Below are 13,044 nucleotides of genomic sequence, written 5' to 3' on the forward strand. Positions count from 1 at the left end.
GTTACAGCTCCGCCAAGGGCTGGAGTTTGCCCCCTCACAATCTTTCACTCGGTTTCTATTGACCTGCTTTTCTGTAATGCTTCCCCACCACGGGCCTCCCGGCCTCCTTTCAGCTGCCTCACAATTGCTGACATAACTCTCTGAACGCGGGCGAATCCGGCCCGCTCGGTGACAGTAATAAACAAGCATTTGACAAATACATCACCGCAATGAGCAAAACAACACTTACTGTCCGAAAAAAAGGATGGCGTTCAACTGGGGCCTCGGCGGGACTGGGGCTTTCCCCGGGGCTCCTCCTTCGCTCGGGAGCTCCTCCGGATGACGTGGCGGAGGCTCGGCCGGCTGGGCCAATCCCAGCGCGGCCCTGGCTGGAGGCACACGGCTGCTTCCCTATACAAAACGGTGGCGGAGTTCGCTAAATGCCCCCGCACAAGCGCACATATTACCATCTACCTGAAGGTAAGCGGCGCGAGGATGTTACTGGGACGAGAGACACGTTTAACCCCGAGTCTACTTCATTTGCGATACATTTACCCGCGCGCATGCTCAGAAGTCTTTTTTCCTCTCCGATAGCGTCGTCACAGCAGTTTATCATGAGGTTAGGAGGAGACCGAAGAGCCCACGTCTGAACGTTTGCATTGCGTAGGGTAGCTTTATAGATACATCGTCATTATTTCATGGCAGCTTTATAAATACATCGTCATTAATTCATGGCAACATTTAGAGTGCCGTCAATGGCGGACCAGATTCGGGGGCGTTCTCGGCTTTTGGCTGACGTCGCGTGACGTAGCCAAAAGGGAAAAATTCTCGGGAACGCCCACGAATCTGGTCTGGGATTGACAGACAGAGCCCTCTACCAATGGCTAGCCTCCATTTATGGAGCTAGCCAATGGGAGGAGGGGGCAGATACCCGACCCCACATAGAGGATATCATTAGATTTTGCTAGCGCATGCGTACTTCGTACGCATTGCGTAGGCAAAACCTAATAAACGTGTATTGATTGGAGCCACAAATGATTCGAATATGACCTACTTAAAACCCTGCATGAGCACTGCAGACATAGGCGTTGCATGGGTTTTAAAGCAGATTCCAGGTTATTGCTATGCCCACGGAGGGCAATATGAGATCACTGCCAGATTACACGATCATAACTGCTTCTTTAATTCGTGACAGTGTCACTGAAAGTGTGCCATGATGTGACTTGTCACACATCGTCACACTAAAAAACACATGAAAATGTCACCCATAGGCACTGAAAACTAGACACTATGTTTAGCGTAAACGGAGTCGGGGTGCTTCAAAATTAAGCGACCGGAGAGGAAAGGTTATTCGATAGAGGAAAAAGTTATGGTGGGTGTGTTAAGTTTCTCTCCGAGTTGTCTCGATTGACGTATATAACTGAAAGCCCTCATCAAGCTCTCCGTACTAGCGGAAAAGAATGAAGCCCTGCTTTGTCTTCTTTCTATTACTCTTGAATACGGGAACCGCCTAGCGTAACGTGTGACGTCATGAGCGTCGTTTGTTTACTGCTACGTGGAAGGAGGAAGTTACGGAAGCCGATCAGTGACAGCTATAGGCTGTTCACACCTGAGCCGGGGACCCAGGGTGCCTGTGCCAAGGAGCTCCCACCTTCATGGGGCCCTAGCGACATCAGGCGTAGGGGAAACGGGTGACAGGGGTTTGGGTGGGCGTGGGCGAAGGCCTGGAGAGGACGATATTAGGAGGAAGAGAAGGATCCGTGAACTTGTGGTAGATTTGTGGTACACTGAGGTTAATAAGGTGGTAAGAGGAAGGTATACTGGCAGAGTATAATTCTAGGATGTGTTATATTGTCGGATCTGAGAGAGGCAAGTAGAGGCGCAGGGCCAGGATCACAAAGTCTGAGCAGGAAAGAGGAGGGTTGGTCCGAGATAGAAGCAGTTAGAGTGAGGGTAGGAGCTCGGGCAGCGTAGGCTGCAGTGAAGTCGGGGGGCAAGGAGCCGTATTCCTAGGAAGGCCTTGCTCCCAAGGCCCCTCACCCGCTGCCAGCACTGGCGAAGTACATGTCTGCCGGGGACATGAGTTGGTTCAACGCCTCTCACTTGTCCAGCTTCGCTAAACAGGCCCTTTCCCAGGCCCAGAAGTCAATCGACAGAGTTCTGGACATCCAGGAGGACGAGCATGCTTGGGGGGACACAATCCTCCCCACCTTTGAGCAAGGTATTTGTAGCCTCTGGCTTGCTTAGTCGGCGCGTGGTGGTTATGACTGAACAATATTATAATACTTTGCTTCTGGGCTTAACCAGTGTGAGCTTGAGAAGACATTGCCAACTGGTCAACGGGTAGTTTTTTTGGGTCTTGGCAGCTGCTGCCTTCCATGTTGCAGAGGTTGTACTCATTTGACCAATATCGAGAAGTTAATTGTTAGTTAAGAAATACATGAGTAATATAATAAGTACATCTTCACCGTGACAAAGATGGACAGATTATAACAATGTTGATGCTGGCATGTATGCATGTTCAATGTTTTTTCTTTTCAAGAGCACTGAGGTATTTTGTAACCACCTTTTGCATACTGTATAACCCAGCTTAAATGGAAGCTCTGCATCTATGGCATCCTTTAGCGCTCGTGGTGCCTGGTGCAGCAGAGTTCCCCAGCCCCCCCCAATTACTTCCTTCTCGACGGATTCCTTTGCTACCATCTTCCATCAGTGCCCCTCATTTTTAGCCTTATCTCTGTCAAGCATTTAATTTTTTTTATAGTGCTACGTAGTTCACTCCCACTCAGTTCTGTAATCTGCATGGTACAAATTCTTTGCAGCAGGCCCATTTAACCTTCTGTGCTACGGTAGGATGAGTCAAACCTCCCACTAGGCAAAACTCTGATCTCTCTCCAGTAGGAACATTAATCACCAGAGTTATTTTGACAATTTTATTGTTGCCTGAAAACTGCTGGATAAACCAGGCTCTTTGGAGGTAGTCATTTTAAGCCATAAGTTATACTTCCCTAAAGCCGGCCCTGCATGCCCGCGGTGGCTGGCATCCAGCGTTGAAGCTCCAAAAGCCCTCTCCTTACAGCTGTGGTTATCCTTATAGCTAACAACACTTTTCTTGGAACATGCAGAACGTTACCACCAGCGCTGGCCATTGCTCTGAGTACGCCATAGGCAGAAATAAATGTACAATTTTCCCTGCTGTTGGTGTAAAAGGAGGCAGCAGGAGGTCACTTTTCACAGGTGAGTCCCTGACTGGCTTCATGAAAGCAGTGATCTGTTTACAAACATCTTGTAGCATCCCCAAATCACCGGATTCGTCCACATTTAGCTCTGTAAGGCTGGTGCATGTGGTTTGTTGAGATGGGGAGGGGGTTGGTGTATGGCAGCAGGTGGTGATGGGTAGATGGGCAGGAAGGAAAGAGGACTGAAAGTATATTCAATACAGTGATTGTGACACGTTAAAATGGTTAGAACAACTTTAAATTGCAGGAGTTATGGTAGACGGACTTTGCTGTGCACAGAGCAGAGAGCTCCGTGAGCCCCCTTAAAGATTGGCGACCTGGACCCTGTTCGCCCATGCCAAAAAACGTCACTACCTGCATACATCCATGCAGGGCCGGTCCTAGGCCTTCTGAGGCCCCGGGCGAAAGGGAAGATGCGAGGCCCCCCTAATTGCATATTGCGTCACAAGAAGTGACATCACAGAAAGCGACATCGTAGTACTATTGATCTTATTTGGCATCACGGAAGCTAACTAATGTGGATATCAGTAACATTGACAAAAAGTGGCATCGTCATTTACATTGCCATTAGCTTAATATCTGTAGTCACTCTGCAGTCCCTAGCACTCCATAGCACTCCCTAGTCACTCTGCACTCCCTAGTCACTCTGCACTCCCTAGCCCTCCCTTGCACTCTGCACTCTGCACTCCCTAGCACTCCCTAGTCCCTCTGCACTCCCTAGCACTCCCTAGCCACTCTGCACTCCCTAGTCACTCTGCAGTCACTCTGCCCTCCCTAGCACTCCCTAGTCACTCTGCACTCCCTAGCACTCCCTAGTCACTCTGCACTCCCTAGTACTCCCTAGTCACTCTGCACTCCCTAGACACTCTGCACTCCCTAGCACTCCCTAGCTCCCCCTAGCACTCTGCAGTCACTCTGCACTCCCTAGCACTCCCTAGTCACTCTGTACTCCCTAGTTATCCTGTGAGTTTCAGCCCTTCAAATGAACAATGGGCCAGGAAAGGCAGGGCGAGGGTAAAAAAACAGAGCTTGCTATGACAAACACTTGGCAGAGGTGAATGTGTTCCAGAGGCATGCTCGGTACCTTTCTCCAATCTACACAAAGTATCTTACAGTCTCCTACTTCCACAAAACCAGTCCTTACCACTCCTTTTTTAGTTATATAGCATAGCCATGCTAGCTTTACCTTTAAGAGGTCAACATCAATAGTTATGGCACTTGTCACTATTGGGGCTTTTTTTTGCTCAATCTTGTGATGTATTGTAAGAACTGCCTGATTTGCAATAAGCAGCTATTCCTGATCCACATTTTAGGGCGATTCCTCTCTGGTTGTGAAAGACTTATTGTGAGATTACAAGGAGCATAGAAGGACTTGCAGCCCACCCATTTATTTCCATTGGCCAGCTTTACTGTCACTCTTGTTTACCTGCTTCCGTTTGAATGGCTTGCCTTGCCCATCTTATGTCTATCACTCCCCTGGAACATATGCAATTTACTTTTACCCTTCCACTTCTACTTTTAAGGAATTTCTTTCTTCTTTTTTCTCAAGCCCTCCAAAAGAATGCATGTGTTTTCAAGCTGTCTCCCTAGTGTGCTTCTCTTCCCCTGTCATGCTCGATGTTGCTCTTTCAATCCCAATTGCTTCTCTCCCTCATCCTTTTGTGATGCACTCACAATTGTGCTCTTCTCCTCCCTTGTTGCTTTTCAGCCGTGTGCTTCTCTCCCCATCTCGCTGTTCCTCTCTCTCTCTCTCTCGCATGTTTGCTTTCCTCCTTCCATTACCCATGCCCTCCCTGTTCCAACTCGGATTGCAAAATAAAAGTATTAAAAAAATGTTCCTGAGTCATTTTGTAGGTGTGCAAAAGCATGGTGCACCTACATTCAAAATGACGGAGCCGTCATAGGAATTTTATTATTAATATTCTTGAGCTATGCTGCACTGTAGAGCCGGGTTAAAAGCCATTGGCAATAACAAATAAGTCACAAAATGCAAGACCTGTTGGCTTTGCCATTAAATCGGTAATACCGAGCACAAATCTGGAGTGGATGGGATACTTAACGCATTGACTAGGGAAACTTGAGGGCTTTGCGGAAAACCGTGGGACAGCGAGCAGATGCGAGCAGGAGTGTGTATGAACTTTGGGAGGGGGGAGTGGCAACTATTCAGAGACCATCTCCACATTCTGAAGTGAAGCCCTCACAAATAAAGTAACATTTTTTTTCAAATTCATGGGGTAGAAAGAGGTTTAAGTCTCGCCCTATGAAACGTAAGCGCTTTGCCCGACCCGTATGGACTCCTTAAACCAGACATTTCTCTATAAATTAAAGCTTTTTGCTTGCCAGAATTTGTTGGCACACATACAAAAACAAAACACACGTTTCAGAATGCAAACGTTGATATCTACAACATAAACGTTTTTATGGTGGGGCTACTGGGTAAACAGGGTGCCACCTTCTTGACTTGTTAAATATGTCAGGCATTTATTCCACATGCGCGGAAACAAACTGCAAGATGAGACCTTTCTTCCTGTTGTACAAAAGGAAATTACAGCCATGCCTGCTGTCAAGGATAACAAATGACTTAACGCCAGTTGATCTGGCTGCTCCCTCCTCCCTTCACCCACCTCCTCTTACCTGTGTCCGGCTGGTGCTGCCAAGAAACAAAGGGGCCTCCGTTGCCTGGAAACAAAATGCAGAAACAGAGCCTAGAATGGCCGGTACTTATCCGAGGCGCTGCCCCACCCCTGACATTGTGAGCCAACATAATTGCTGGCCCAGCTGTTATGCCGCCCCCAATCCGTTTGCACCTTCCCCCACCTGCAATGTGATGTGATCAGGTGAGGCAGGGGGCCCTGTAGTGAGCTGTGAATGTGTGCCTTTCACGGGGGCGCGATCAGGCGAGGCAGGGGGCCCTGTAGTGAGCTGTGAATGTGTGCCTTTCACGGGGGCGCGATCAGGCGAGGCAGGGGGCCCTGTAGTGAGCTGTGAATGTGTGCCTTTCACGGGGGCGCGATCAGGCGAGGCAGGGGGCCCTGTAGTGAGCTGTGAATGTGTGTCTTTCACGGGGGCGCGATCAGGTGAGGCAGGGGGCCCTGTAGCTGTGAACGTGTGACCTTTCACGGGGGCGCGAGGCCCCCTGAGCGCGAGGCCCTGGGCGGCTGCCCACACTGCCCATGCCTAGCGCCGGCCCTGCATCCATGGGTATGTTTAGTTTATGCACGGCACAGGGGGAGGAGCGCATTCTCACCATTAGGAGGGTCTGAGTATTCAGCTTCTTAGGTCTCTCTGAGCCAATGCGCATGCGAGAGTTAAGTAGGGGCTCTCAATAATGCTCCCAAAGTCTGCAGGCGGAACAGGCACAGTGCATGTGCGCCGGGCGCGCGCACCATTTGTCAGCCTGCCGCTTTTGGGAGGACTTTCACGGCAGCGTTGATGTTCTCAGTGAGCCGTGCGGTCACTGAGAACATCAAAGCGGCCGCGACAGTGCTCACCATTTGCCACCTCCTACCTTATCCCACTTCTTGCTTGTCGTTGTTTGTTGGAGAGTGTTTGTAATTCTTTCATGCCGTTCTTTAAATTGCTTTCCTCACTCCTATTCACTTCTGTTCACTCTCCCCACTTTTGCAAACGGTTTCTTTATTCCATTTTCTTAAACTAGTGCGATCGTTTTGGGCTAAGCATTTCTTGTGCTCAGAGTTTACTATGTGTTTCTGTCAATTTAAATTTGTACTTGCTTGTAACAGTTGAAATTCGATTTATTTCCAAAACAGTGGACAACTTACATTTGTTTAGATTTCCTCCTCACATACTTGTGGCTTAAGTTGTGAGCCCTGAAATAGAATAGTTCACTTACACAGCTTCGCGCTGCTGTTGTCTGTAAGTTGCTGTCAATTACTTTAAATACCCTTTGCTCTGACTTGGTGACACCTTTTCAAGGCGCGTTTTTGCCCAGATTCACACTCCAAATCTTTTCAACATGTTCCTGTGATGTACAGGTATTCTTTGTATGTAAACTCTTTTTCCCGGGGAATTTAGGGATCCATCGTACACTTTGTTCTCTTCACTGTTTTTTAAATAGTGTATATAGTGCTTACATGCTATTCTCAAATTACTTTAATCACTTCTATTCACTTTTATTCACTTTCACCACTTATGCGAACAATTTGTTTTACCTTTTTTTTCAACCTAAATACGATCGTTTTGGGCTAAGTATTTATTATGCTCAGAGTTGACCATTTGTTCATGTCAATTTGTATCTATGCTTGCGTGTAACAGGCGGAATTCGAACTATTCCCAAGGCACTGGTTGAGTTTTATTTATTTATATTTCCTCCTTAAGTACTGGCGGCTTAGACTGTGAGCCCCGAAATAGAATAGTTCATTTTCAGAGCTACGCGCCGCTGATGTCAGTACGTAACGGTCAATTACTTTAATTACCCTTCGCTCTGGCTCGACGATCCTTTTCCAAAGCGAGTTTTTACCCATATTCACGGATTTCAACGGTGTCCCCAGACGCTACTTCCTTGTTTCCTTCACCCGGTGACTGTAGGCTCATGCTGTTACAGCCCTCCATTGTTGAGCAGTGTTTATCCTTTTGCGATCTCTTTGACAAGTCATTAGTCCTTGACTTGATTCTGTGATCATACATGGCATATAACTTCTGATTCAGTCTGTTTCTGAATTTGATCACTCGTTTTGTTGCGAGTGTGTGTCAGGTCAAGTTCAGTACCAACGTAGTTGAATTCCTCCTCACATTTAACTGGGCGCTGCTGTTTTTTCCTTGTAATTTTGTTAAACAAACCGATTCCTGTTCCACAGCACGTTCAGCCATCTGGTGCTGACAACCACACACACAACCACACACACACACACACACACAAAACACAACCACACACACACAACCACACACACACAACCATTAGCCCGCACACACACAAGCACACACAAGCACACACACACACACACAACCACACAACCACAAGCACAAACACAACCACACACAACCAAAACCACACACAGAACCACACACACAACCCCACACAACCACAAACACCATACACAACCACAAACACCACACACAACCACACACACACACACAACCACAAAACAACCACACACACACAACCACACACACACAACCATACACACACACACAACCACACACTATTGCACACAACCACACACAACCACACACACACACACAACCACACACACACAACCACACACACACCACACAACCACACACAACCACACACACACCACCACACACCACCACACACACACCACACACACCACACACACACCCCACACACACCCCACACACACACACACACACACACAACCACACACACACAACCACAGACACAGCCACACAGTCAGTGCACACTTTCAACAGGCACAGACACCATCAGTTGTCAGTGCACGCTTTCACCGGGCACAAACACCACCAGCCGTTGGTGCACGCTTTCACCGGGCACAAACACCACCAGCCATCAGTGCACGCTTCCACCAGACACACACCACCAGACATCAGTGCACGCTTTCTTTCACCAGGCACACACACACACCATCAGCCGTCACTGCACGCTTTCACCAGGCACACACACACACACACACACACACACACACACACACACCACCAGCCGTCACTGCACGCTTTCACCAGGCACACACACGCGCCGCCAGCTATCACTGCACACTTTCACCAGGCACACACACACACCACCAGCCGTCAGTGCACGCTTTCACCAGGCACACACCGCAAGCCGTCAGTGCACGCTTTCACCAGGCACACACACCACTAGCCGGCAGTGCACACTTCCACCAGGCACATACACCACCAGCCATCAGTGCAAAATTTCTACAGGCACACACACCACCAGCCATCAGTGCACACATCAATTGTTAACGCATCCACAATTAACTATTGTAGCAATCGCAATATGGCGCACTTTACTTTTAAACATATTCATCTAAAGCGCAGCATGCTACCATTGCTCCAAAAATAAATACAATTGTTTTTGGCCTACAATTTATAGACTTTTGTTGCAATTGGTGTTGCAATATTTAGCAATGCCAATAGCTCAAACTTAATTAATGCGAGACCTATTGCATTGCAAATGCTTGTTAGGAGTCCTGTCGCCTAATGTATTCCAAACTAGTGTGGGCACTGTCAGTTATATTTACTGCTGTTTAAAACCTTAAGAGCTAGTGAGTGTACCGTGGTAATTCTCTGTACGTAGGCCACCATGAAAAACGAACCAGGAAACTGCAGGGGGTGCAAAATGTGTCTGCTAGAGGCATTCCGTTTTGTAAATTTAATGGCCCTTTTTTCATAACTTTTATCAAACCTCCGCTTGTTCCCTGTGGCAAAACAGGTTTGGTTTAAATCCCTGTGTTTTTTATCACGCATCAATACATATTCTTGGATCCACTTTTTAGGTCGAGCTGGTGTTAGCAGTGCAAAGCACTGCTTCCTGCCGACATCTATTGTTACTGATTGCACTGCGTCCAGCCGACATCTATTGTTACTGGGAATGTGAGACTGGATGTGCACGCGCAGGAGATTCTCCCATGTGAGCGTGCACGTTCACCCACACGCTGTGCACATCTCCTGTCTTACATTGCCAGGAAGCGGATAACACACACACACACGCACACGCAGGCGCACACACACACACACACACGTGCATACCCCCAGCAAGTGCACGCAACTTGTGTTCACACAGCCTCCAAGCTCTCACTTACCGTCTCGGTCCTTGCCCGTCTCCTGGCACGCCGCGGGGCTCTCCTCAGCACTCGGGAGCCCCGTGTTGCCTCTGGTGCCATGCAGTCTTCGCCCGGTCCCTCTGATGGGGCCAGGGACTTTAGCATTCAGGCTGCAGGGTTCCGGAAGTTCTCCCGGCGGTTCCTTCCTGTTTCTTTTGCAGGCCCCGACCACGTCCCATCGAAGGCTGCCTGACTTCCGCGAAGCTCCCTGGCGTCTGAGCGGTAGCTTGCATGTTGCCAGTTTCTGCTCCCAAAGAAGTGCACGTTAATTAGTAACTCCTGGTGTTCGGATGGGATCGATAAACGCTTCGCTGTCTCAGCATGGAGTCTCCAAAATGGGCTTGTGCGGGTTTCTCAACCTTTCTTTGCAAACTGCCTGCTCACCAGCGAAGCGGGTCGTGCTCTCAAACTGTGATCTTCAGCATGTGTGTGGAGCAGGCCTACTTAATCCTCAGTCGGACTTCTTAAGGCTTTAATTGCTGTTGCGGTCCTTCTGATACTTTTCATCTACAGTGCCCGATAGTTGGGATCGCAGCTTGTGGAGAGAGGTGAGAGTCTAAACGTTCACTCTTCTTTTTAAGAGAGGTGGTTTTCGGACGTTCAGTCGCGTCAAATAAGTGTAAGCCCTACGCTTTTAACTCTTGCAACCTGCGTGACATGTGGGTACATTTGCTACGGCACTCCAAGATTAAGTTTTGTCTCGGTTATTTGCCAGTCATCCTCCAAGGGAGGCACTCGGTCTGGATGAACGATCGACGTCTTCGGTGGGTGGCTAGCTGCTGTTCTCCATTGCCATCATGCCCCTTTCAAACGCTTTTCCTCTGTAGGTTGTTTACTTGGTCATGCCATTATTTTAGGCCAGCAGTTATTAGATATGCATTTTCTAAGTGCAAGTATACGTAGTTAATAGTCGGAACTGAACTTTACATTGGCTCTATTATACGAGATTCGCTGAATGAGTGCCTGATGACTGCCAGGGGCGCCGCTAGATGTTTTTTAGAGGGAGTCATACGAGGAGGCTCATATAAAACTGGCATTCAAGCTATAACGGGGGATCATAAAGTATGTATGTTCCGCTGAAAGCTCAAGCTAGACTCTGCTCGATGTCCTCTTGCACCTCGAAACATGCTTTCATGTGACTTCTGTCTGCCACACACATTCTAACCTCAAGTGCCAAGAATGACACAGTCCATCATTGATGTAAAACAGGATTACAAGATATCCAGCTAGTGGCTGAAATACACAACTAGAAAACATGACCCAGCTTCCCTGCTCGCTTTTGTGAGCCTAGGTGACTATTTGATTTCCCTGATCCTCCTTTTCTGATAGATACATCTGCCGTGTGGATTCCTCACCTTGTGAATACCCCCTTGCGTCAGCAACATTCGGAAATTCTTTTTTTTTTTTTCGTAGCCTCGCGCCGACGTGGACTCCTGACGTCATAGAGACACGACCTCGCTCGCGACTCCGCTGACGTCACCGACGCCTATAATAGGCCCACGCCGGCGTGATGACATCAGTTCCCTTTTTTCCGCGTCGTCGACGCTAACGGTTATCGGGAATCTCTGTAGCCAACGGATACTTTGTTGTCTATATTGTTAACATTTTCTGCGTCTCTGTATCCTGTCTCTTCGACAATGTCTTCAAAAAAGACCGGCTTCAAGCCCTGCAGAGAATGCGGAAAAATGATGTCCATTACCGACCCACACAGCGACTGCATCTGGTGCTTGAGCTCGGACCATGATGTGGAGGACTGCTCTTCGTGTAAGAAAATGAACCCGAAGGCCCTGAGGGAGAGAGAGGCGAAGCTCCTGGTGGCTAAAATGAAAGCTGGAAAAGGAAAATCGTCGAAGTCTCGTTCTCGAAGGGCGAGGTCGAAGTCGAGATCGAGGTCCAGGTCTAGATCTCGAGGAAGGTCGTCTTCGAAGTCGGCTTCGGACCATGTTTCAAAAAAGAGGAAACATAAGAAGAGGAGACATGAGTCCCGACGTCGTTCTGGTAAGGAGTCGGGGTCGAGGTCGAGGTCACCGAAGGTTCGTTCGAAGGTGGTGACCATTGAAGTTTCGGATCCAGAACCTGAAGGTGAGGCTTCCCCTTCTGAGTCACGGGCGCCGTCTCCGGCTCAGTCTCCGACTCCGAATCCGGCTCCGAATTCATCTCCGGCGCCGTCCCCGGTCCGAGATGAGGAGGAGCCTCATGAGGATGAGGGTTCCGAGCCCTTAGGTGAGCCGAATCCGAACGCTCCTCGGGACAGGCCTGAAGGTTTTCATCCACCATTTCCTGCCCCAGGCCAGGACCCTTCTGCGTTTCTCAACGCGATGTATGGAGTCTTTTCGAGGTCGTGGTACCCCTCTGGTGCACCTTCGGGTCCCATGGGTCCTTTGGCTTTTAACTTAGGAGTCCCTCACTCCTACCCTCCGGCTCCGTTTATGCCTTACATGCCGGCTCCGACGCCGCCGTGGCATTTTCCGGCTCCACCGAAGCCGTCGACGCCGGTTCCGGCTTCGCCTGCTCCGGGTCGGCCTAGAACACATCCCTCTGAACCTGCGGATTCGATCCCGACGTCGATTCCGAATCCGTCGGAGCCGATGGTGGATCCGAGGGCAAAACGGGTCAAGATGAGATCCAGAAGAGAGGCTCAGCGCCTTCTGGAGGAAAGGAGGTTTTTGGATTCACAATCTGACCTTGAGGAGGGTGAATTGGATGAAGATACTTTTGAGGATTTGGCAGAAGCAGGAAGCCTGGATTTCTCTCCAGAGTGGGAGTTACCATCAGGTTCTAGTACTCCTTCTAGGGACGTTCAACCCTATCATTTGATTATGAGAAAGGCTGCCAGTCTACTTAAGTTGACTTTGCCTACAGCAGAATTCAAATCTAATATTCTGACTGAAGTACTCCATTCTCCGAGTTCAGTGGTGGAACCTCTTCTTCCTTTCAATGATGCTCTAACAGAGCCCATTCTGGAGGTGTGGAAAAAACCTTTGTCGGCTCCAGCTGTCTCTAAAGGTGTAGCCAGAAGATACAGGGTTGCCCCTGATGATCCGGCCTTTTTAACCTCT

The 13,044-nt window shown here is 48.9% G+C and overlaps 1 protein-coding gene across 1 annotated transcript in view; it reads left to right on the forward strand.

Annotated features, from left to right (window-relative positions):
• The first annotated feature begins 1,519 nt into the window (after nucleotides 1–1,519).
• The window catches only part of LOC144782234 (TATA element modulatory factor-like), a 316,861-nt gene continuing 305,336 nt past the window's right edge, over nucleotides 1,520–13,044 (forward strand). Inside the window, exon 1 of the mRNA XM_078661477.1 lies at nucleotides 1,520–2,200. Coding sequence (XP_078517603.1) covers nucleotides 2,044–2,200 — 157 coding nt within the window. The 5' untranslated portion in view covers nucleotides 1,520–2,043. The remainder of the gene's footprint in view (nucleotides 2,201–13,044) is intronic.

This window comes from Lissotriton helveticus, chromosome 9 (genome assembly GCF_964261635.1).
Source record: "Lissotriton helveticus chromosome 9, aLisHel1.1, whole genome shotgun sequence".
Lineage (NCBI taxonomy): Eukaryota > Metazoa > Chordata > Amphibia > Caudata > Salamandridae > Lissotriton > Lissotriton helveticus.